This window comes from Lepidochelys kempii, chromosome 15, assembly GCF_965140285.1.
Source record: "Lepidochelys kempii isolate rLepKem1 chromosome 15, rLepKem1.hap1, whole genome shotgun sequence".
Classification (NCBI taxonomy): domain Eukaryota; kingdom Metazoa; phylum Chordata; order Testudines; family Cheloniidae; genus Lepidochelys; species Lepidochelys kempii.
In genome coordinates, this window is record NC_136394.1 from 14,893,036 (window position 1) to 14,919,161 (window position 26,126).

The following is a 26,126-nucleotide window of genomic DNA, read 5'->3' on the forward strand; positions in this document are numbered from 1 at the left end:
AAGCTATTTATTGAGTTGAATAATTTTTTGATATCAGCTCTTCACCATGCGATTTCCTATACAATAGGTATTTTTCATTTACTTGAATGTTTAAACAGCTTCATTTATGGTTGGGCACAAAATTAAAAATGACACATGCTGTATAAAAGCAAAACAGGATCAACTACAAATTGCATTTTAAAGACTTAAAGACTTGTAAATCCATCAAAGTACTATTGTTTGTTTTTTCTTATGCTACCAGAGAAAATATGCAATGGAAAGTTTAATATTGAAAACATTTAGATTTTGTCTAATATTAGATATTCCCAATAATACAGTAAACTTGTGAGACTACAATATGAATTCTTGAAAAGGGAAGTTTTGAAATGTGAATACATGTGGTGTTCGTACTTATTTGACAGTTGGTAGAAAAAGTGTAAATTTGTTCCTCCTGTCAAATGGTAGCATTTTAGAATGGAAGTATGTTGCATCTACGTGGATGATGAGAATAATTAGACAGTGTTTCTGTTCCTACTATAAAGTCTGAAAAAGTTACCAGTAGTTTATTTTAATCAAGTTTTTCCCACTAAATTTCATTAGATTGAGCCTGAGGTGAGGTTTAGTGCCCCTATTTTCTGCCTAAATGCTTTGTTTATATAAATCTTTTTCTGTAAAGAAATGGAGAAAATAAAATGTGACAGAAAATGTAGCTTTGGGTATTTGAGGTTATGGTGTAGGGGAGAGTATTTACCTGTCTACTTCATTTATATAAAATGCCTTTTTGTATATAAGCTGTGTTATGGATCTTATGCTCCCCACAGATGTGTGTCTATACCTGATAGCTAAATTTGGTGACAGTTTACAGTGGTATAAATTACCCATTTGGACTGACTCTGATTTCACACTACTGGAAATCAGGAGTAACTATTGAAATCATTGGTGTTATGCCAATGTAGAACTAGTATGAAATCAAAACTAAACCTAATGGTATCTTACTTTTCCTAAGTGGTTTTTCCTACAATCCCTCTTTTCTGCCTCATTGGTTTGTAAATTTCATGTTTTATAAACCTGTTGAATGTGAAATCAGTACAAGTTTCTCTACTTCATGATTTATACCTCTATTTAGATTGCTGCTGGATTTGGCTGAGACTTCCCTAGGATCTATGCATCTATGAATTGTGCCAGTTTCCCCGAGGATGAATTTGGCCTATGAGGTTGATCAGAGGGCAGAATCAGGCTCTGAGGGCAAGATTTTCAAAAATGGGCACCTAGAGTTAAGTCCCTAATTCTATATTTAGGTACCTGGAAAGATAATCTCAGAACTGCAACATGTTCAGCACTTCCTGAGGCCTGCCTGTTTGTAGGTGTCTAAATACAGATTTAAGAAATTAACTTTAGACATCCACTTTTAAAAATCCTGGTCTAATGTTTTATTTGCTGGTTAAGTTCAATACATTGAATACAACACCGTGTAAGTCATTTAATGAGATTTTTAATACAGATATCAGTGCCTGGCATTAATCTTTATAAATTGCAGTCAAATCATCTACTGCTGTGAGTCCATTCATATATATTCACTGATATATATCCACATGAATGGTCTCATATATATTGCATTTTCCACTGATAAATGGTGAGTTGTGTAATGACAGTAACCTCTGACTAATGTGATAAGTAAAATCTTCCTTTCAAAAATTGTTATACTAAAATGTAATCCTACAACCTGGATATGAGAGCACTCCTCTGTTTTTAAAACTTGCTGGGGTTGGCGACTCTGCCCAGGAACAGCAGGCAGCTGGTACGATGCTCATAGATGAGAAACAGAAAGGGGCGGTCAACGACGAAGCGAATCTGAGTGGAAAGGGGCATGAACCCTACTGTAGTCACAGCTGCAGCCTCTGTGCCTTCCTCGTTCACAGTAATCGTGCCTTGGTGATTGAACTGTAAAAAAAAAAAACAAAACAGAAAATGCAGAATCCCTTTGGTTAGACTTTAAAGTCTTAGTATTTTGTCTTAGGTGAATTGCACTAGAATTAATTTGCTGAAAGCCTGGGGAACTTTAATTACAACATCACATCTTTTGTATCCTGCATGTGGCTTTCTTGTGTTTTCACTGGTAGCTCCTATATGGCATCAGTCCTCTGGCTTTGGCGAATCCCTTTCCTGACTGGTCATGACCTGACCCCTCCCAGAATTGTATAGTCTACCACCAGTGGTTCTCAACCAAGGGTACGTTTACCCCTGGGGGTACACACAGGTCTTCCAGGGGGTACATCAACTCATCTAGATATTTGTCTAGTTTACTGCAGCCTGCGTAAAAAGCACTATTGAAGTCAGTACAAACTAAAATTTTACACAGACAATGACTTGTTTATACTGCACTATATACTATACACTGAAATGTAAGTACAATATTTATATTCCAATTGATTTTATAATTATATGGTAAAAATGAGAATGTAAGCATTTTTTCAGTAATAGCGTGCTGTGGTACTTGTATTTTTGTGTCTGATTTTAGTAAGCACGTAGTTTAAGTGAGCTGAAACTTGGGGGTATGCAAGACAAATCAGACTCCTGAAAGGGGTACAATAGTCTGGAAAGATTGAGAGCCACTGGTCTACCACTATGTATGGAAAAAAAACACAGACTCCCTATGTTCCAGGAGAGGCAGGTATATTGTGTTATTTGCTTAGCTAAGCTGTGAATTATTGTCCTTTGTTGCCACACTTCAGATGACAGGAAATAATAAGTAGAAGAATGAGTGTAGAAGGGGAAAAATTACCATATCAATGATGACTTTCTCATCTGATATTCCAGAATAGTCGCCGTTGTTGTCAAACAGTGTTTCTATTCCCATGGATTTCAGATAATCCGTCAGGTCATAGCTCTTCTCCAGTTTAAATTTAGGCAGAACTACCTCTCTTGTTCTAGTTAGAAACAGAAATATTAAAGGTCTTAGAGAAATATACATCACATCCTCTAACTATGCATGTCAGTTCCATTCTTATCAAACAGGCATGACACTGACATATACAGGAGTCCTGCTCTATGTTCTCCCAGGCTTAATTTACTAAAAGGTAGGGCATTGTCTGTCTAAGCAGTTTTTCTAAATCTAAGGCCAAAAAAAAAACAAAAAAAACCAAAAACCACAACCCTATTAATGTATTACATGCTTATAATGCTTAAGACTTAACATCAGTTGTATTTCTACAGTATATAGTTCATGTTGAGATGACATAGGTATTATTAGCAAATGCATCTATCTGTTATGAAACTCTCTGGCACAATAGGTTATAGTTTTACCAAGTACATACAACAGAGGTAATTTAAAGAGAGAGAGAGAGATCATTGTTTGTTCATAGATTATAAGGCCAGAAGGAACCATTATGATCATCTAGTCTGACCTCCCACATAACACAGAACATAGAGTTTTGCCAAGTTATTCCTGCATCAAGTCCATAACTTCTGGCTGAGCTAGATTAGTGGTTCTCAAACTGTGGATCAGGACCCCAAAGTTGGGGGAGTGGCTTAAACTTGCTGGGGCCCAGGGCCCAAGCCCCAGCGCCTGAGGCCGAAGCCAAAGCCTGAGGGCGGCGGGGTTTGGGCTTTGCCCCCCTTGCTTGAAGCGGTGAGGCTCTGACAGGCTCAGGCTTCAGTCCCTCTTCTTGAGGTTGTAGTAATTTTTGTTGTCAGAAGAGGGTCATGGTGCAATGAAGTTTGAGAACCCCTGAGCTCGACTGGATCTTTTAGAAAGACATCCAGTCTTGCTTTAAAGACTTCAAGTGATGTAGAATCCACCGCATTTCTCGGTAGGTTGTTCTAATGGTTAATTACCCTCACTGTGGAAGAAAAAATGTGCCCCTCTTCTCTATTCTGAACTTGTCCAGTTTCAGCTCTCCACCATTGCATCTCATTTATGCCTATGTCCACTAGATTGAAGAGCCGTCTGCGATCATAAATCTCTCCATGTAGGTAGCTATAGACTGCAGTGAGATCACTTCTTAACCTTCTCTTTAAGCTAAATAGATTGAGTTTCTTTAGTCTCTGAATGTAGGGCAGGTCATTCTTGTGTCCCTTCTGAACCCTTTCCATTTTGTCAACATCTTTATGAAGTGTCAACATCAAAAACGGACACGCTGTTCCAGTAATGGTCTCCCTAATGCTTTATATAGTTGTAACACACTGTACAAGCTCTACTTTACATCCCCCTGCTTATGCATCGAGGTATCACACTTGCTTTGTGTGTGCTCTATACCACAAAGCATCATGAGTTTATGTTCAGTTGGGTATCTGACATGACTCCGAAGTCCTTTTCTAGGTCATTGCTTTCTAAAATAGTCCCCCCCCCCCTTCCTATAACTATGACCTACATTGTTGGTTGCTAGATGTATAACCTTGCATTTAACTATATTAAAATGCATATTGTTCAAGTGAACCCAGCTTAGCATGTGATCCAGATTATTCTGTAGAATACTCTTGTCGGTATTATTTATCCCACACCAATTCTTCTGTCGTTTGTAATCTCTACCACCTAATATTTTTGTTTTCTTCTGGATCATTGATAAAGAGATTGAATAGCTTTGGGTCAAGAACAGGTCCTTATGGGATCCCACTGGGAATTCTCCCACTGGATGATTTTTCTCCCTTACAATTGTTCTTTGAGATCTATCATTTAACCAGTTTTTAATCTATTTAATATAGACAACAACACTGATTTTTGTATAATGCTAAGTTTTTAAAATCACCATGTAGTTCAGTACTAAGTTAAATATCTTCCAGAAGTCTATTATATCACTGTTTACTTTTATCAATTTAAACTTCAAGAAACTATATCAAGCTTGTTTGACAAGACCTATTTTACCTGTTTGTCATGCTCTTTTGCCATCTCTCCACCACCTGAGGGGTCAGTTGCTTCTCCAGTGCTTTCATGCCAGATAGTTTGTTTGGAAGCACAATCAGCATGCTGATGTTCCCCACGTATGGCAGCTGAAGCACACCACAGTCTAGCTCATGGTCTGCAGCAGCCAGGAAGTTTCCTTTGGTCTGCATCATAGGAACCTTTATTGTTTCTCTCTCATTCAGTCGGAAGGTCCGTTTGTTTGTCATTTCCACTGGAAACTTGTTTTCCCAAGTTCCTGTTAATATAGCAGAAAACCTCATCCTTATTTCTATATATAATTGTAGTTTGTAAATGAAAGATGTTAAAATATAATTTTAGTGATGAAGGCTTATTTGCAGATATCATTGCAAAATGTAGCCTGGCTGATCATTAAGTTGTGGCTGGAATAAGAGGGAATTTGTTGTGGCAACTTAGAAGTAAAAGCCTAGTTTTTAAAAAATGAACATGGAAAAATGTAAGCACATGATTTGCAAGTGTGTGTAGATGCCCAATTAGATGTTTGTCTGACTTTGCTGTACACATTTAAAGAAGTTTAAATGCACATGCTGGTCTCAAAAAAAAAAATCACTCTAAAATATAAAGTGGAAATCATTTCAAAGATATTGGAGAGAAAATGTAATTCTCAGATTATGAGCTTTAAAAGCAGATTGAGCTTTAAAAGATCTGATGTTGATGTTTGCAGATCAGTGTAATTCTGCTCAAAATTAGAATTCATCTTATAATATACTGTCTCATCAACATAACTAAATACAGCTAAATTTTAATTTCCATGTGAAACAAAACATTTACATTTTGCATATCAAAGCTTTGACTTCATTAAACTGAGAACTTTTAAACAAATATGCTACTGCCCGGACCGTCACTGGTGTTAGACTACCCAGTCTGTGAGGTGCTGCTCACTCTTGACTCAGTGAAGCTGAGGAAGTTCAGCACCTGGCAGGATCAGACCCGAAGGACCTGATCCAACTCCCGTTAAAGTCAGAGGAAGTCTTCCTATCGAGTTCTAGGGGATTTGGATCAGGGCTGGTGAAGACACTCTGAGGGACCCAAGTGTGCATGAATAGTCCAGTGAAGGTATGATATTAAAAGAATATAGTTGATGATCTGCCTTTTTAATGTAATGTTGTATTCATAATGATGGCTCTGGAAGGAGTTCGTCTTGTTTCTTTGTAGATGGACAGGTACAGTTAGAATTTTATATATTACATTTATTTTGGCTATTGGTATCTCCTTTTAAAATCAACGGCATTAGAATTAAGTGAGCAAATAAGTATAGAGCACAACAGTAAATGCATGGAGGAGCTAATACTGTAGAACTTTTTTAATAACCTTGTAATTGTGTGCAGTGTTAGGAAGTTGGTACCTTAATTTCGCTGCTGAAATTCCACCCACTAAACACATTTTCTATAACATGCATCCCATTTGATTAAGGAAGTCTGACTGTCACCTTTTGATCTTCACCTAGAAAGGCTTGGCTAAGTCTGCCATTGTGATTGCTTTTGGATGGCTAGTAATGTGGAGAGGATCAGATGCCTCACCTTTCATCCGAAAGTGTGTAATCATGTTGCCAGAGAGAACCTGGGGCTGTATGCGTAATTTTTATCAGCAGAGTAATAATGCATTGTGCAACAGGCGTCAGTTAAGTTTTTGTGTTCTAATATTTATACTAAAACTTTTCTGTAGCTCCTCCCCATCTATGGGTTTGTACTAGAGTTGTAGAATGTCTAACATTTTGGACTATTTTAAGAAAACAAAAATTGTATGAGAGAAGCCACATTACAGTTCAGTTTTATTTTTAAAAGCCCTTCAGGTGGATGGGTCTCAAAGGTGAAGAAATGGGAAGTATTGGGCCAGTAGTAGTTAGATTTAAAATTTAAAAAAAACAAACTCACTCCCCTTTTGGGAGGACAATTTTTTTTTTTTTAAGATTATTTTTTAAAGGACGGGGATGTCAAAGGGAAGCAGTGTGCTAACGCTAGGACTCATTCTAGGAAAGGCATGATAGCTTGCTGACCTAATACAGGGTGGTGGATTCACTGAAGGGCCGGGGTGTGAATGCACGAACTTCAGGATAGGGCTTAAGAAAGAAGCCCCAGACTTCTGTTGCACCTTTCAAAGGGTTTAAAAAACCAGCTGTGTAGCAACTTAGTCAGTTTGCCACTATAGAGGCGCCAACTGTAAAGAGGGTAGGGTGGGTGTGATGAGTCCTGCCTGTCCCCACTGACTCCTTGCCCCATTCCCGTCTCTCCCCACTGGCCGTTTGCCCCAGTCTCTTCCTCCCTTCCCCCCACCCCTTTCCCACCCATTCCCAGTCTCTCTCCCCAGGTTCTTCATGCTAGTCTCTTCCCCTCCCCTGCACCAGTCCCAGTATTTTTAACATGGCCAAAACCCTCATATTTCCTCTTAATTTTCTTCCTGAGACAGCTGAACCATTTTTGCTGAAATTCCCTTCCCCCAAAGTAGCTTGCATCAGATACCCAACATTGAAAAGTTGCCAAACTTTGTTTGTTTGGGCTGAAAGTTATAAGAAACTGAAAACCATTTCTTGTAATGTGATGTTTCAGGCAGTTTAACTCCAGGCAGCACTACCGGCGCTACCCATAATTAAAAACCGTACAAGAGACCACCTTACAACCCCCCCCCCCAACCATAATGTATCCCAACCATAATGAATGCTGTTCTGCTCTACCTTTTTATTAGAAGACCACTTTTGTTAAGCTTGTAACTTTTGTCAGACCCTTGAGTAGACCCTGGGTACAGATCACTTTCTGCATCCGTTAAGCTCAGAGTCTTTGACCCTGGCTGATTCTCTGGATTCTGAACACTTTAAAACTCTTTATAAATGTGTGGGACTGAATTCAACCCACTTGTATCTCCCTTGAAGTCAGTGGAGTTACACCTGCTTATAGTAGGACTGAATTTGACCATTATTGCACACACTGCAGTGATCCTTCCTGCGAGAATAGTTTTGCATAGACTCCCTTAGCTATGACTGTTTTTCCTGAGGTGATGGATACAAACCATATATTGCCTCCTTGGGACAGGGACCGTCTTTTTGTTCTGTGTCTGTAGAGTGCCTGACACAGTGAGGTCATGGTCCATTGTAGTAGTGGTAATTAATTAATTAATACAAATTCTTAATACCCAGTAGGACTATGAAATAAAAACCAATTATTGTGGCCTAAGCTGTAGTCTAGGTTTTTGATTCATTCTTGGTTCCTCAGATTGTTGTGCTGCAAAACATAAATTAAATTAACCCATTGCTGAAAACTGAAATAATTTTTTTACCTTTAAAGTAAATACAGTTGAGAATCATCATCATTGTTGTCGGGTTGATGTTCACCAGAGCTTCTTTTATTAACCCTTTGGTCCGTTTCAGGATGCGCTCATTGGTTTTAGTGATGAAGGCAGGGTCTGAGAAGTCAGATGATTGGGCCTCAGCAAAGTAGTAATTTTTCGTGTTGTTTCTGAAATCATCCATAATGGAAAATTGCTTCCGAATATAAAGATCATTGACTGACCGCAGTGTGTAACCGAAATTGCGTCTGAAGAGCCGGTGAGTTAGTTTACGGAAGAGGTTGTGAATTGTCATAATCTCATACTTGGAGCTGGCGTTAATGAAATCTCTGAAGCCTAGAACAGACAGTACCTCCTGGTGTGTTTGTCCCTTCAGCCCTAATGAAATCATAGCCATTGCAGTGGAAATACCAACAGGAGCCATCAAAATGTTATCTGAAGAATTGGCTCTGTCCTTCAGACTCCGATAAAGGTTGAAGCCAAAGTTTGCATTGAGGATATTAAGACGCTGGATTCTGGTTTTACCGTGGAATAGCTCAAGAATATTTCCTTGCTGAATTTCAGAAACTGGATATGGATACGGAGAAGCATCAATTATGTCACTATAATCATAATCGCCAAATATCTTTTCCCAATCTAGATAGTCTTCCTCCTCTTCTTCCTCAGCAATCAAGTCATTGGTTATAGTGTTTTCCTTATGGAACTCTGGTGGAAATTTAGACATATCGTGGGTTTCATTTTCACGGGGATTTATAGTTCCAAAGTGCTTATTAAAGTCTTTGATCCCACAAAACGCAGCTGTTATGATGAGAGAGAGAACAAACAAACGAAACAGGAGCTTCATTGTGACAGGTCAGAAGCTGGAAGACAATATATCATAGTGAGTAACTGTATAGTATCTGAGCTTTAAGAGGTTACCCTTTTCTTCAGTAGGTTGTTCAAATTAATGTTGAGTCCTACAGTGGATAGTTGGCTGGCTCCTGCAAAGATTTTTTTGGTGTGTGTAGCAAAGTTGAGACTCACCACTGTGGTGCCTCCTGCTGGTCATCTTGAGAATTGCTCTCCAGCATACAGAGCGCCTCCTCCTGGCCGGTGTCTTGCCTGCTGCCGGCCCCGTGTCCCTCCCGGACCCCGTTGCCTGTTATCTCAGGGTTCGGCCCCAGTAGTACCCCTTTGCTCTGGGTCTCCCCTCCCAGAGGAACCGCCAACCCTCTAAACCCACCTTTCCTCAGTGGCTACTGCCAGTCATCATCTAGCCCCCGCTCTCTGGGGCAGACTGCAGTCTGTCATGGCCACTCATCATTGGCAAGGGGGTAGGACCTGCTGCCTTTTCCTATCCCTGGGCTGTTTCTCTGCAGCCCCAGTACCTTTGATAGGCCTACAACAAGGCCTGCAGCCTGGGGGTTTACCGGGCTGGAGCTCCCTTTGCCCTTCCCCAGCACTGCTCCACTTCAGGTACCTTGCTCTCAGGTCCTTCCCACTCCATGGCTAGAGTGAGACTCCTTCAGCTCCTGGCCCTCAGCCCTCTTATAAGGGTCAGCTGGGCCTCAATTGAGCTGGCCACAGCTGTGGCTGCTTCTCCAATCAGCCTAGTTTGGCTGCTTTTACCCCTGTTCCCCAGGAGTGGGGCAGCCACTCCGCTACAGTGTGTGATAGCCTTTCCATTTTAGTGGTGCCTAGTATAATTAATTCTTGCTCATGTAATATCTCAAGCCTGGACCTGTCCTGGTCTGAGACCTTCAAGTTCATTAAACAGCAGTTGATTTCTGTCAATGGAGAAAGTGTCATTGCTTTCCAGCTTGTTTTACACACAATTAGCCCAGGTCTCTACTAAAATGCCCAGGTCTCTTGTATATTATAAAGTTTTAAGCTGTAAGAGTATGTGTACTTAAAAAAATTTAAAAAGCTGAAGTCTGATAGACAATAGCTTCCAAATGTTTGAATTTAGTAGGAAATCATTAGTTTAGAGCACATCAGAGAGATGCAAAGAAAACATGACAAATGTTTTATATTTGTAAAACATACTTTAAACATAAAGCAAATGGGATTTTTATGGGCAGTTTCTTTGAAAGGATGGAATTGAATGAGGATGGAATAAAGGAGATCTATGGACATAGCACAGTCCCTCAAGACATACGCATTTGTTTAACTTTATTTACTGAGATTAGTGTCATTGGGACATGCATGTGACTTTGCCAGAGCAGGGCCATATTTAGGTGCATGGTTCCGTAATTGTACAGGTTTTTCTGTTCCAGTCAGCTTCATCATTTACCCTTTTTTTGCCTAGATTTTTGAGGGAATTCTTTAGTTTTAATTTTTGGTTTTCTGGGCATTGTACCTATTATTTATTTGATTTATGTGTAGGATTATACAATGTATGATACTCCTTTTCCAAAGGTGGGATCGCTATATAATTAAAAGTAGAGCAGCAATAGCTTTTGTAATTATTAGAAATGCCAATGTTTTTCTTAGAAGAAAGGGTTTAGGATCAAATTGAAATGAAAGTAGCCTCGGTTATTTCTTCAGGGAAAGTGCTTTGGTAGAATCTGTTTTTCTTATGGAAGATTGTTCCTCAGTTATATGCACGCAACTCTTGTTGATCCCACTGAGTAGCATGAATGTCTCAGAGGGTAGAATTTGGCCTTATGGCTTTAAAATCAAGAGCTGCGCTTATATACATATTGTGTGAAGAGACTAGAAACCTGGCTTGCCAAGATGCCGGGTACCCACATTTCCCAGAAACAGTCCCTAGATATTTAAGCACATGGTCATATTGATTGTCTTGGTTAGTGACCTAAAATACATGCAAAAGCTGTAATTCACTGCTGTGATATCAACTAAGGATGGAATGCAAGGATTTGATAATATGCTGTTCTATGACAGAAAGGGGTGAAAGCAGTTGGAAAGTCAAACTCAGGATTTCTAAACCAGTATCCCATGGCTACACAAATTAACTCAGATTTTGTTAAAATTAATTATTTTTCTTGTTCCAGATAGGATTTATTTAGTTAAAGGTAAATGTTTAGAACTTGCAATGTAGGATAGTACCATTGAATGCCACTATTTCAAAGACCCTTATTTAAAACAGACAAAATGTTAAAAAACAAAACAAAGTGTGGGGGGAAAAACCCTTGGAAGAGGTTTCGAAAGAAGAGAATGTAAAGCCGTTCTTAAACAATGAAATAGAGAACTAAGAGGGAGGTGGGAAGAGAAATATTTAACATTTTTGTAGCATCCAGGTAATATCAGTCTCTCCTTTTCCCATCTGTTGATGTACATAAAGAATGAAAATGAATTATTGTCGCATTGGGAACCTTAAAACTATTTGAGATGAATATTCTAGATTGAAACCGAACATTGTTTAATCCTTAAGGACTTGTAACAGAACAGTACTAAAACCTGTGCTATATAGTGAGTGAAGTACTGTAGTCTTAATAGCTCACTTTTTTTATTATTATTATTATTATTTTTAAAGCAACTGATGGCTACATTTTTTCTTCCATACTGTTAGAGGTTAAGGTACTTCTCTGGAAAACCACTTCTGTGCAATAATCACTAACAAAAGACAATGCTGTCTGTGGTTCCTAGTTTTATATTCTCACCTTTTCCATAGACTAATGTATTGTTCACCCTCATTCTATTGTGGGCAAAGCATTTCCCCCGCTATTGGAATATATTTTTCTTTAAGATTTTAAATCCAGTTCAAACGATAATAATGTTCCTTACCTCCAAGCCACTGTGAAGAGAGGGATACGTTGAATAGCTAGAATAAGGCGAATTGCTGGGTTTAAATCTGAACTTTGATGCTAGTAAATTGTATGGCTCCCAAAGTAAACAGGCTCTAAATCAAACACTGCTAAATTTGCCTTGTCAGCCAAAACCCCTTTACTTGCTTAGTAGTCTCTGCCAAGTGATTTGTTGCTTCTTCCATGGATCTTTTGTTGATCTTATGGTTTTGTGGAGTGCTTACTTGCTTTTGCTCTGTCTGTGGGCTTGCAGGATGTGAAAGATTTTCTTCAAAAATGGTGTGTAAGAATGTGTATACTTTTGGATGATGTAGCTAGCTCTCTTTCTGTAGCTGTGCACTGTATATATACATATGACACATACAAAACAAAGTTAAAATAACATTATTAAGGTTTTGATGTCAGTCACTTGAAAGTGACTGCTGTTTATTACACTGGTCATAATTGTTTTACAGTGACTTTCTTCTCTCTCCATCTATTAGTTGTGTCTACCTGTTGTCTTGTCTCTTCTTGGATTGTAAATTCCTTGAGGCAGGGACCATCTTTTTGGGACTGTGGGAGTGTGTGTGGATGTGTGTAGTGCTTGATCCGTGATTGGGTTCTCTAGGTACTACTGCAAAACAAATAATAAACAATTATAGTAATACTTTGATAGAGGACTAGAAATTGCTGCTTGTTCAAGTTCATCAGCAATAAAGTAAGTTGAACAGCATTGTCCGCACCTTACAGGTTGCAGGAGGTGGTGATCAGAATCTGCATATAATCCTTAGGCCACACGTTCTGCAACTCTAAATTATCTTTTCTGTTATAGTGAGTCTATAGCTCTACAGTATTTTATCTGTAGCAGAAAGTGAGATGCTGTTAAATCAGCTTTGAAAATTAGTATTGCTAAGGCAGTGTAACACAATCAAATGATTATTCTTCCAATATCAGCAATTTTAAGAGTAACTACGTTATTATTAATATATTGAAACAGATGGAGAAACTAAATTCTGAAATGCTAGAACATCATCAGAATATGAGGCTATATTGACTGACTCTTAACAAGTGATTAAAATTATTGAAATCCCCTAATTATTTTTTCCTTTTCACGTTAGCTCACCAGACGTTTACCACCCATCAAGGAGGCCAAACCCAGGTTACAGAAGCTCTTCCGTGATTTTTGGCTGTATTCGGTACTTATGGGATTTGCTGTGGAGGGATCAGGTAGTATACTGTCCAGTGGGAAAAGATGCATTGATGGTAGACCTAGGTTTATATCGTGTGTAAGTGCAAATCAGCTGTTTAGCACTGACTATAGAGATCTAGAAGGACTAGGGGTAACCACAAGGCAGGTGTCTTACCCGGCACTCCTCTGATGACAGATTGCATTGTGTCCAAAGTGCCCTACTTTGCCGTGGACCAGACTACAGAAGCGTACAATTTATTATTGTTTACATCCTCAGTTCACAAGTGGCATGGGCTAGTTGGACTGTGCATGAAAATATAAATGTGTGATGGCTCTGATCTAGCATGGGAGGGTCAGGGATGACACACAGGCAAAGTAGAAACTGCTTATACGTTGAGAGGTTTCACCTGCAGCCATCTGAACAGGTTTATTACATGTTTGGAAAGTGAGCCATTAGTTTGAAGGTATATACCTGAATGTGTGAAAAGATGGTTTAAAGAGGTAGCACAAAACTTGGTGATACTTATTTTCATGGATTGAATCTTAATATCTGTTGGCGATAACCAACTGAGGATCAGTAGAAAAATCACTACACTAATTTTAGGTTTCTATAGTAGCCTCATCAGTTGACCCAGTATAATGGGAGTATATTAGGATGTTTCTCCTAGACATGGTTTGTCTTTCTCTCCCCTCCCTGCGCCTCCAAATTTCTACTACAGGTCTTTGGCCGGAAGAGTGGTATGAAGGGGTATGTGAGATAGCCACTAAGTCTCCACTGCTCACATTTCCCAGCAAAGAACCTCTTCGATCTGTTCTTCAGTACAACTCTGCCATGAAAAATGACACAGTGACTTCTGTAAGAAACTGTTTCTTCCATTATGCCCCTTCAGACTTAAAATAATATATTAGATAGTAACCAGCAGATGCTGCTTAGGACAGCAATATAATGTTTTCACCTGACTCCCTTCATTAAATAACAGCAGCTTTCCAAATGCACTGCTGCATCCTGTAAGCTGTGCATGACTTAGCAGAACAAAAAGCAAGAGTATTAAGTAGTACAAGTGTGTTTTTTGTTAGCGGCAGCAATCCTCTGTTGGCTAAATCAGGTCTTTGTGGGAAGGGAAACCTAATGATGTTTTTGTGTTTTCTCCTTTTGTGTCTGCAGATGAAATCTGCAGAACAGTGATGGGATGAATTTGGTTTTGGAGTAAAATGACATTCTGTAGTTCTCTCTATTAAAGTGGCTCCTAGCTGAGCCTTCATCTTTTGCCATTGCCTATGGCTTGGTACTTGTCCACTTTTTTCTCCCTATGTTTGCATGATAGACTGTAACAGAAATATGTGAGTTATTGTTTACAATGCAAGATAAAAAAGTCAAGGATGAATGACAAGTGTAAAACAGAGTCACATTCTTTGCTGGTATAACTTCATTCGTTACTCCAGCAGACAGTTTGTCCCTCACTTTTAATGAACTGTGTTGAGCTCTTGAACTTGACTTCTTCTGAGTAAGAGCATTGATGTTTCCTGCTGCCGCACGAATGCATCTTATGCACTATTCCAGTACTTCACTGTGTGCCACCAGTAAGTGCTATGTGCCTTTTTTATATCTTCTTTACCTGGATGCAAATGAGCGTGAAGGCTTTTTGTTTTTAAAGGCATGGTATAATCAGTAGTGTAACCTAGATTAAACCTTTTCAGAATGCAAATAAAGAGAGTGCCACCACGTTTGCTCGCTCCTTATTCTGAAGTTGCTTACCTTTAGGCTGAACTGAATGAGTTACGGAGCACCATCATAAATCTCTTGGATCCTCCTCCAGAAGTGTCTGCTCTGATCAATAAGCTGGACTTCGCTATGTCTACCTATCTACTGTCTGTTTACCGTCTAGAGTATATGAGGTATATTTTTATTACTACAGGTTGGTTTCCTAATCTTTGGTTTCTGGCATTTCATGAACCCTTCGGCCAAACTTGGGGACACAGGGTGAAATTCTGATTCTGGTTGAGTCAATGGGAGTTTTGTCATTGACTTCAGTGGGGCCAGGATTTCACCCTGGGAGTGAAATCTTCATCTCTGCCCAGGCCCGGTAGGGCAGGCAAAAGGGCTGCAGTGACATAAAGCGACCCAAAACCCCCAAGCCCCTGGTGTAGGAACAATGGAAGGCAGCTATAACGCTGCCTTCTGAAGAACCTCTTGCGAGTTTAAAACATCCTCAGCTCTGTCTCCCCTGGACTGCGAGTCCTGTACCAAACCTCTTGGAGGCATAGCACAGACTGTCATCCATGATGCTTCAAAGTTATCATGGTTACGGAATCAGTAGATCCGATATACAATTGTTGCTCTTGACTGGTGCATTTCGGCATTGCAATTAAAAATACACAGAAATAGACACTGGCAAGTCAGTACATTAAATGGATACAAAATTCCTAATGACTGCTATCAAAGAATGACTGTGGGTGAGAGCTGAAGAGGGCTCTTACTGGAGAAGGTGGGAACAACCGCTAAGTTGTATGTCTGTTTGGCATTAAACAATAAGGACAAATATTTTTATTCACAAAAGCCTTTCAGACATACTGTAAGTGCAGTTTTTTAAATACTGGTAGGCATTGCCATATTGAGCAAATGCAGCATGTAAAGAAGAGTGGGGTCTCTGTTTGTTTGTAGAAATACACCAAAAACAACTCACCAAATTGGTGAACTTTGTGCAAGTTTTCCCACTTCCAATAGCAATGTGAATTGTTTGCTTAGTAGCAAAAAATGTTTCCCCCAAACCCTTGTTAATTGAAAATAGACCCAAAGGCTCAGGTGTTAAATCTTATTGTAATTTAGTTTCTTGATGTGTGGGTATGTACTATAGCAGTGTTTCTCAAACTGGGGTCCCCAAGGGTATTCCAGGGTCTGCAGGCCCCGCTGATCAATTTCTCCCACTCCCTCCCAGCGCCTCCTGAACGCTAAAAGTCCGGTGGCTCAGCGGGGCTAAGGCAGGCTTCCTACCTGCCCTGGCTCCTGGAAGCGGCTGACATATCCCTGTGGCCATGGGTGGGGGCGGGGGTCTCTGTGTGCTGCCCCCACCCTGAGTGCTAACTCTACAGCTCCCATTGACCAGGAACTGCATCCAGTGGGAGCTGTGAGGGTAGTGTCTGCAGGCAGGGGCAGCGCGTGGAGACCCCCTGGCTCCCCTGCCTAGAAGCTGTTGCCAGAGGGATGTGCACCCAAACTCTTTCCCTCCCAGAGTCTGAACCTTGAACCCCCTCCCACACCCCAACCCCCTGCCCCAGCCCAGAGCCTGCACCCAAAATCCTTCCAGAGGCTGCACCCCCTCCCGCACCCAAACTCCCTGCCTGAGCCTGGTGAAAGTGAGTGAGGGTGGGGGAGAGAGAGCAATGAAAGGCGGGGGGAATGGACAGAGTGGGGATGGGGCCTCGGAGAAAGGGTGGGGTGGGGACTCGGGGAAGGGGGCAGGGGAGTGGAGAGGCTTGGGGGTCCCTGAAAAATTTTAAATCAAAATGAGGGTCCTTGGGTTGCTAAAGTTTGAGAGGTTTCAGAGTAGCAGCCGTGTTAGTCTGTATTCGCAAAAAGAAAAGGAGTACTTGTGGCATCTTAAAGACTGACAAATTTATTTGAGCATAAGCTTTCGTGAGCTGCAGCTCCCTTCTTTGGATGCATTCAGTGGAAAATACAGTGGGGAGATTTATATACATAGAGAACATGAAACAATGGGTGTTACCATACACACTGTAACGAGAGTGATCACTTAAGGTGAGCTATTACCAGCAGGAGAGTGGGAGGGGGGAAGACCTTTTGTAGTGATAATCAAGTTGTCTGGTATGGTAACACCCATTGTTTCATGTTCTCTATGTATATAAATCTCCCCACTGTATTTTCCACTGAATGCATCCGATGAAGTGAGCTGTAGCTCACGAAAGCTTATGCTCAAATAAATTTGTCAGTCTCTAAGGTGCCACAAGTACTCCTTTTCTTTTTAAAGTTTGACAATCGCTGCACTATAGGGATGAGGCATGGTTTCCATGTTTAGTTTTGTCTGATTGTGTTACATTATTATCCTCCTAGGGTATTGCGTTCAACAGACCAAGATCGCTTCCAAGTGATGTTTTGCTATTTTGAGGATAAAGCTATTCAAAAAGACAAATCTGGTAAGATTACCTCAGCTATATGCTACCTGAGAAAGTAAAATTTGTCTGGCTAATATCTTTTAGAACAAAATTAATGGAATTAGGTCAATTTTAAGTGAACCTGCATTACATGGATATGCTTTAAAGTATGAAGTATTTTGAATTGTGCATGTCAGAGATAGTCTTTGACTTTATCAGAAGTGGACCGTACATTTTGGCTTGGTGGCCAGAAAGCCATTGCAAATGAACTCTTTAGATCGCAGCTGACCACTAACTGCTTATTTTTCTTACAACATAGCATGTAGGCAATATCTGCTTGTGCTCTCATTTCTTACTAACGCTTACTCCCTTTGGGGGCAAAACGCTCTGTTACATACTTTCTGTTGCGCTAAGCTCCTGTCTCTTAACCTGTAATAAGGCCAGATGTGAAATGGGAAAAAAAGTGGTCTAGCTGCTTTGCTCCAGGGTGGGGTTGTTGCACAGTGTGCGCCTGTTTCAGGAGGCGTGTTAGGCTACGTCTACACTACACAGCTTTTAGCGATATGGCTGTGTCACTGCAGCTCTGTCTCTACAGCCGAGCCGCTAAAAGTTGTGCAGCACAGCTGCTGTTCGTCCGGTCTCCTGCCGACAAAAAATGCCCCCCCCAATGAGCCGCATTTGTGTTGTTGGCAGGGTGGTGTTAACACCGACGGAAGACACACATTTTGTCATTCAGTTGCCAGTATAGACATAGCCTTAGAGAATTGCAAGTCACCTTTATGTTCAGAGTAGTCTGGTCATTATTAAAAGTTTTGACTTGAGTCAGTGCAGTGTGTGCATACCCAATGACATAGTCCTAGTATGGAGTAGGTATACTCAGTGTTTCAGTCAAATTTCCTATAAATTGTGTCAGTGTAAACTTTAAGCAAATAAAAAATATCCATCAGCTGATACTAGCTGAAAACGGTGAGGGGAAGAAGACTAAATCAGACAGGACAGTCTTCTCCATTAAAATTTCACTGATGAAACAGCATTATGGTCACTTGTCACTATATGCATGAAGAGGTTTGATTGCAATTTATGGAACTACTTTCTGGTTCTCAACATATTTTGGGTAGTCCATTGAATCAAAACCATTGCCAAAGATTTGTGTTCAGAGTGAGGTTTTGTAGCAACTCCTGCCCAAGTGCTTTTTTCTGAAACTCCTGAAGTTGATAATTGGTCCCATCACCACTCTTTGTTGTTGGGTTATTAATAGCTCTAACTTAGTATGTAAACGTGATTGCAATTACACTTCCTCCCCAGCCGCCACTGAGAAATGTACATGTTTATCTCTTGTCATTTCATCTGGATTATATAGAACTGCAGCAAGTGTAAGGTAGTAAATATGTAGGAAGAATCCCTTGAGTATAAATGCCCCCTATTAAACTACAGTATAACCTGTAGAAACCACTCTTACCAAATAGCTAAACTGTTCATGTTTTAATTTGAGATATTCTATTGATAAACAAAGTTACTATTTTGCAGAGCTGTGGCATATAAGAGGAGGAGGATACTGCTAAATGCTATTTTCAACTGGTGGTGGCTTATTTTCAACTTTAAAAAAAAAACTTGCTCTTGCTGGAATGAACATTATTTAGAATTGTAAAGCAGCTTGATTCAGTGTTGGCTGAGTGCAAATAAACATGTTTAACTGTTAATGGTGCAGTATCCAAGGAAAATTTAATTCTTATAACAGAGCACAAAATTTTTCTTGATTCTTCTCCAGGGATGATGCAGTGTGTGATAGCTGTTGCAGATAAGGTGTTTGAAGCTTTCCTTACGATGATGGCTGATAAAGTAAGCTAAGTGGGAAGGAGAACTGCAGTGTAAAGTGTGTGTGTGTGTTTGTTTTTTTTGTGAAAGTCTTTTTAAAAACACAGAAGTGTCATGCCTCTCTTTGGAATATCTAGGCTAAAACTAAAGAGAATGAAGAGGAGCTGGAGCGACATGCTCACTTTCTCCTAGTGAATTTTAACCACATTCACAAGAGGATCAGGAGGGTTGCAGACAAATACTTATCTGGTCTTGTAGATAAGTGAGTATAGACATCCCTGCTATATTACCTTTTTCAGACTGCCTACTTGGTTATCAAGAAGAAGAATGCATTTGTATAGGGCATTCATTTAGATTTCGTGACTGCCAGTTCTGTCAAACAGTCATTTTGTACATAGCAAAGATGAAAATTTCTGATGGTTAAAAAAGGCCTAGAGGGCTACTAAAATGTTATCCTGGTTCTGAAATCCATCCCATTTGAAATCCTTGCTTAGTTACTATTGCAATCCTCTTCCTAGTATCCACACAAGATGATCCACATCGCAGAATGTTAAATGCAAAACTATACTCTGCTTTATCATGCTGTGTGTAATTCAACTAAGCTTTCAGTGCCCTCTGCTGGCCAGTAGTGTGTAGTGCATTTAGTATGTGTTTTTACAGAAAATACTGAAAATCAAGAACAAAACAAAATGTAGGTTAAAATGGTAATCTGCTCTTTAGTTCCCTTTCCTTTCCTCCTTGGCACACATGGGTGATACGGAGCTGAAGTCATGTAGCCTGACGTTATTGCCTTGATTTTCAATGGGAGTTGTGTACCCGATTGCCTCTGTGCCCTTGGAAATCTCCCCTCTGAGTCTGCCTTCAAAGAGAGCTTTTGACAACTCCAATCTGTTGTGAGCCATGATCAACTTAATCCCTTATGTTTGGTATAGGTTTACACATAGAGACATTGCTCTGTGTGTATCTTCTGCGCCTTTTGGTGAAGGCATAATTTTTTTCACCTGTCTATTCAGTGTGAACTTGTTTTATTTTAGGTTCCCTCATTTACTGTGGAGTGGAACTGTGCTCAAGACCATGTTAGATATCCTCCAGACGCTGTCACTCTCTCTCAGTGCGGTGAGTACTTTATTAACCCTTTTATTGCTGATAGAAAGTGCATGTATATTGACCAAAGTTTTCATAACAGTGGAACAGAGATACCAGATACAACTGAAGGTGCATGTTTGCAAAACATACCTTATACATCATTCAACAATGAAGTGGCTAAGTGGTGTAGTGTTACCCCCCCCCTTTTTTTCTTTGATTTAAATTATTCATTTCACATTGATAATGATTTTGCCTGAAGATCTGCTTATTTGGAGTTTTAAGTTGCTTGATAATATCCAAGAAAAGACACCTTTCATAGTAAAAAGACAAGGAGTACTTGTGGCACCTTAGAGACTAACCAATTTATTTGAGCTTATGCTCAACTAAATTGGTTAGTCTCTAAGTTGCCACAAGTACTCCTTTTCTTTTTGCTAATACAGACTAACACGGCTGTTACTCTGAAACCTTTCATAGTAACTTACATTTCTGAAATCACCTTAAATCCAAAGATCATAAATTATGTTACAAACATTATTAATCAGTTAAAACTCAGAATCCCTATGCGAGGTAAGAAGTGTGCAGTTTGATTATTTTAATTTAGGATTAATGCATTATTGTATGTAAAGTGTTTTGAAGAAAGAAAAGTGCTATAGAAGTACTATTTTATTTATTTTCTCATGTTTCGTTTTAAACCATAAGATAGTTTATAGTTATGGTCATGTTGAAAACAAAACCAAAATGCAAGAGTCTGCTTTGTGGGATGGATAGTGTCATTAGCAAACTGACTTAACAAAGCAAAAAGTGTAGCCTGTAATGAACAAGTCAATCAGACATGGGTGAATTGCTTCTTTTTGAGACTTTAACATGCTTTATTTTAGGACATTCACAAGGACCAACCATACTATGACATTCCAGACACCCCGTATAGAATCACTGTCCCTGATACATATGAATCAAGAGAGGTAAGTGGTTTCTCTTGATGAGGTGGTCAAAAGCAGTTTAATTGACTTGTCTCAGTCAGCTACTCCGAACAGTCTTGTTTTGAAGGTGCCTTCTAAGGTAAGGCTCATGAGCTGTAATTTAGCTACCAGACATTTTGAAGTTCATTCTGAATTTCCCTGTTTCAGAATTGCACCTTACTAAAGCATAACAGTTTTCTGCCTCCCAGAACACACTTTTTGTAAATAGGCTGCAATATCCTAATGCCATTAAAAGTCTCTTGAGCTGTCTCTGGCTGGTGCCCTTAATGTTGCTTACTATGCCACTAAGCACAATGCTGTTTGTGGATTATTGGCTGGCTGACTGGTGTATCAATGCACTTTTCCTAGAGTATAGTGAAGGACTTTGCTGCCCGGTGTGGGATGATTCTTCAAGAAGCAATGAAATGGGCTCCTTCTGTCACAAAGTCCCACCTTCAGGTAACTAACTTGAATTTGTGAAGAAATAATTTACGATCCTCAGAAATGTACAAAGTTCACCTACCTTGAAATCACCGTATATCATTCGACTAAATGCATTTATACTTATTTTGTAACTTTTTGGCTATTCTGATTCCTTATTTTTCCCTGCCCCCCACAATAATGGAAGCATCACTAAAATCAGTAGCAATTTAATTTTGTTTTTGAAGTAGCCTTCAAACAATATCTTTGCTAAGTTGTTCAAATTAATGTTCAGTACTTCAGCCATTCTGTTCCGCTTTGATTCTATGTTAAGAATGCAGAATGTTGAGGAGGTTTAATTACTCTCTGATTCAGTGTTATGCGAGTGATACATTCTGATTAATGTGCATAAAAATTCATGCATTTTTAAATTCTCAGCAGGTGATCAGAATGCAACATCTTTGCTGCTTTGCTATTAGAGAGAGGTTTTCTCAGACTTTTAATTCTCTTTCAAATACAGTAGAACCTTTGCTAACTTAAAAGACCATGGTAAACTACTGAATTTTGTGACTTAGCAAGTAAGGACTTTATCCTGCTGCTAATACCTTTTGCTGAGTCGTGGTAGCATGGGAGCAGGATAACATCTCTGTTAACCCTGTCCTGGGAGGTGGGGATTAATCTTTAGTGCAGGTTAGAGTTTCTAGAGTAACCTGCTTTCTGTTACCTCTCTTCCTCCCTCAGCACTGATGTGGCAGTTTCTGGAGAGGCTCAAGAATAGTCTGTAGTACTTCAGATCTACCTGTTACATTTGTATTCCCGCCTGTAAAAGAAGAGTGGACACTAGTTTTTCAATCTTCATTCTAGCAGAGCAAGACAGTTAGTGTTTCCATCTCACTTCATCTTACATGGAGTCTAAAATGCCTCTTTTTGCAGAACATTTGTGCTTGGTTTTCAAAATCACGATCTTTGCTTCAAACTTTAGATCCCTATTAGGTTTGCTTCATCCTCTGTACAAAAGAGAGAAAAATCCCTTTTTATTTTAGGCTTCTAGGATGAGAGTTTCAAAAGGGCCTAATGTCTTAGGAACTCTTAGGAACAAAAGTCCTGCTTTCCTAGTGCTGAGGGAGCAATGTTTAGAAAGGAAAACAAGGAGTCAACCTAATTAAATTGTCAGATGTGTGTATAATAAATCTTTTGGTAGTTTAATGTGTGTAATACTTGAAATGAGCTAGCTGCTCTTGAAAATTACAGTGCTCTTCAAAGGAATCTGATTCCTTGCCTCTTAGGAGTACCTAAATAAACATCAGAATTGGGTGTCAGGCTTGTCTCAGCACACCGGGCTGGCTATGGCTACAGAAAGCATTCTCCACTTTGCAGGCTACAACAGACAAAACACCACCCTGGGGGTGAGTATCGGGCATCAACAAAGTAATCCTATATGCTGTAAGTCATGCATATCATAAATAACATACCAGGTGTCCATTCTGGAGCATCCCTTGTTTTGAAATGAAGAGGAATGTGTCTTTTAAGCATGTTCTTCCTCCTTTGAATGGTTGGGAGGTAAGAGATACTACAAGTTAAACTGTAAATCTTGTGTCTTTAAGCACAAAACTGTATATTCAAGTCTTTGATGTACTTTTAGCAAGGGTTTAGTATTACATATGTCATTTTTAAGTGATATATAAATAGAAATGCGCTAACTATTTGTAGAGTCTGAAAAGGCCCGTGTGCATGTACGTATGTGGACTTTGTTACATTACACTACTTCATGTGTACTGTTAAGCTGCATTAGATGTTTATACTCTGACAATATACTTTCTCAAATCAATAGATGAAAGTCTTCCTTTTAATGATCATCTGAGTGACTAAGGCCCTGCACATCAAAATGAAAATAAAACCCTTTCATTGTTAATCAGAAAGGCAGACTGTCTTTTTCCTCATCTCTTGTTTTATTACTTTGGACCTCGGTTCGCTGCTGTAAGCAAAACCATGGTTATTGCACAAGCATGACATCCGAAGTATGTAGTACAAATAGTTGTGACAAGTTTATCTATCTGCCAGTGAACTGAGCAAGCCCTAGGCAGGACTGCAGAAGACTGTTATTAACTGAATGCTGGATTTTCAGTGTTCTTGCTGAGCCTTGTGGATTTTCTGTTGAGACTCAATATCAGGGTGGTGATTTTAAAATAGAAATTAGATGATTCTTGCCTGATTGCACCTAGCTAATCCACACTGATTTGTAATCCATAGGAATTTTGGCCCTTTTGAGAAGGGGAATATAGAGAAGTAATTGTATTTTTGCTTATTTGTTTTGAAATTGCAATACAAGTAGTTCTGAAATTTTGGCTGTATCAAGACTTGTCCTGAGTTTGGGGCATAGATGTGCTATCCCAGGAGATCCCAAACAGAGTAGTGACTCGGAGTCATATTTCTCAGGAGCCCTTATGTTATGCAAAGGGGTAGGGGGATGGTGAGTGCATGACCGTCTATTGTCAGAGGCAGAATGCTCCCTCCTTTGCACCTAGACAGCTCTGCAAGCTGGCACATGAGGAGGACTCAGCCATGGTTCTGCATGCTCCTTGCCCCTTTCCCCCTCTTTGACGCTATTCATTAGAATAGGAGTCATAGCCTCATGGAGGCTGCTCTTCCCTATACCCAGGGCCCTGCCAAATTCACGGTCCATTTTGGTCAATTTCACGGTCATAGGATTTTAAAAATCGTAAATGTCATGATTTTAGCTATTTAAATCTGAAATTTCACAGTGTTGTAATTGTAGGGGTCCTGACCCCAAAAGGAGTTGGGGGGGGTGTCACAAGGTTATGGGGGGGCACGGTTTTGCTACCCTTATTTCTACACTGCTGCTGGTGGTAGCGCAGCCTTCAGAGCAGGGTAGCTGGAGAGCGGCGGCGGCTGGCCGGGAGCCCTGCCCTGAAGGTCGAGCTGCTGCATGCAGAGCTGGGCCCTCAGTCAGCAGCCACCACTCTCCGGCCACACAGCTCTGAAGGCAGCAGCGCAGAAGTAAGGGTGGCATGGTATGAAATCTGTATAGTACAGGGTAAAAGCACACAAAAGACCAGATTTCATGTGGGGGGAGACCAGATTTCACGTTCCATGACGCGTTTTTCATAGCTCTGAATTTGGTAGGGCACTACCTATACCTGAACTCCTGATCCAGTGAAGCCCTGCGTGGCTGCAGGTATTGGGGAAGGAGCTTTGTCACAACCGATTCCTTTATTTCCTCATTAACACCAGCATGAGGCAGTATTAGGGAGATCAACCTATATGCTCTTTGATACTGTTCTGGTAGCCATGGTGGTAATCCAGTTGTTAGTGTTCTCAGTTTTTGGTACCGAATGGATGATCTGTTTAAAAGTCCAGACAGTGTATATGGATAACACAGTATTTGTATATTAACAGTTGATAACCATTACAACTGTTGTTTATAGGCAACCCAGCTAACTGAAAGACCAGCCTGTGTAAAGAAAGATTACTCCAACTTTATGTCTTCTCTTAACTTGCGCAATCGCTACGCAGGAGAGGTAACTATAGAATTTTTCCTGAACTCATGGAGTTCCCCAGTTGGCCATGTTGCTTTTCTCACTTGTACTTGCTTTCAAATGGAGGATTAAGTAGAATGCAGCTATAATAGCAAAGAGGCATCATCCTGTACATCTAAACAAGGGCTGTAATGAACATTATCTTTTCTAGTTTTAGGGCATAATACACACAGTTCATTGAGGAGATCATTTCACTTCTGGTCTTGTAAAGATTTTTTGATATTTCAGTTGCAAATAAAACCCTTGTTCTTCTTTGTGTTTACTCAGTAATGTTAGCAAAATGTAGTATCAAGAAAATATCACAAGGCCTGCATTGGATCTCCATGCTGAGTTGTGAATACTCGCAGACTCCAGCATGTGCCAAACAGTTTAAAAAAAAAAAAGTCAGCCATGTAGAGATTTTTCTCATCACCACTGACCAAAGAAATATGTTTTACAGGTGGCTGGAATGATTCATTTCTCAAATGCTACAGGTCGGGTATCTGACCTGAATAAACTGATGATCAAGCAACTAAATGATGCACTAGAACCAGGCCAGCCTCAAGTCTACACCCAGGCCATGTTTATGTTGACTGCAATGCTAATAAGTAGCAAAGGTAATAAAACAAATGGAACTTTGTTTTGTACTTCTGAGTGCTGATGCTCTTAGCACTAAATTACAATTATAGATGCTTTATACACAAATCCAGTGAGTATAAACTGAAGCAGAACGGTGTTCTATCCAGTAAACTTAATTCAGGGAAAACCTCTTGAAGTCACAGCTAGACGTTATTTGTTTGGAGTTGATTGTCACAAATTGTGCAGACCAATTTCCTGCTGACTTGAAAACTTTTTCCTATTTTCTCTGTTAAAGAAAGCTGTGTGAATGTTTGTTTGTTTGTTTTTTCAGACTGTGACCCTCAGCTCCTGCATCACTTGTGCTGGGGCCCCCTGCGAATGTTCACTGAACATGGCATGGAAACAGCAATTGCTTGCTGGGAGTGGCTACTTGCTGCTAAGAATGGAATAGAAGTACCGGTAGGGAGCTTCAGTCAGTGATTCAGGTTTTTCTTCAAGAAAAAAAGAGAGGAGTGAAATCTCATTTAGAAT

The 26,126-nt window shown here is 39.9% G+C and overlaps 2 protein-coding genes across 7 annotated transcripts in view; one reads left to right on the forward strand and one right to left on the reverse strand.

The window, feature by feature from the left end:
- The window catches only part of PI4KA (phosphatidylinositol 4-kinase alpha), a 101,199-nt gene that overhangs the window by 40,176 nt on the left and 34,897 nt on the right, over positions 1-26,126 (forward strand). For all 6 annotated transcript variants that reach the window (XM_073312507.2, XM_073312503.2, XM_073312502.2 and 3 more), the window contains exons 20-32: positions 13,020-13,128; positions 13,810-13,946; positions 14,853-14,986; positions 17,160-17,242; positions 18,969-19,039; positions 19,153-19,277; positions 20,050-20,131; positions 20,980-21,063; positions 21,430-21,519; positions 22,767-22,886; positions 24,927-25,019; positions 25,477-25,633; positions 25,927-26,054. In XM_073312507.2, the coding sequence (XP_073168608.2) occupies positions 13,020-13,128; positions 13,810-13,946; positions 14,853-14,986; positions 17,160-17,242; positions 18,969-19,039; positions 19,153-19,277; positions 20,050-20,131; positions 20,980-21,063; positions 21,430-21,519; positions 22,767-22,886; positions 24,927-25,019; positions 25,477-25,633; positions 25,927-26,054 (1,413 nt within the window). The remainder of the gene's footprint in view (positions 1-13,019; positions 13,129-13,809; positions 13,947-14,852; positions 14,987-17,159; positions 17,243-18,968; positions 19,040-19,152; positions 19,278-20,049; positions 20,132-20,979; positions 21,064-21,429; positions 21,520-22,766; positions 22,887-24,926; positions 25,020-25,476; positions 25,634-25,926; positions 26,055-26,126) is intronic.
- Positions 1,386-12,097, reverse strand: SERPIND1 (serpin family D member 1). Its single transcript, XM_073312509.2, has 5 exons — positions 11,903-12,097; positions 8,168-9,036; positions 4,841-5,114; positions 2,762-2,906; positions 1,386-1,920 (listed from the first exon to the last, which is right to left on the reverse strand). The coding sequence occupies exons 2-5, from the start codon at positions 9,018-9,020 to the stop codon at positions 1,729-1,731; spliced, it is 1,464 nt and encodes a 487-aa protein (XP_073168610.2). The 5' UTR covers positions 9,021-9,036; positions 11,903-12,097; the 3' UTR covers positions 1,386-1,728.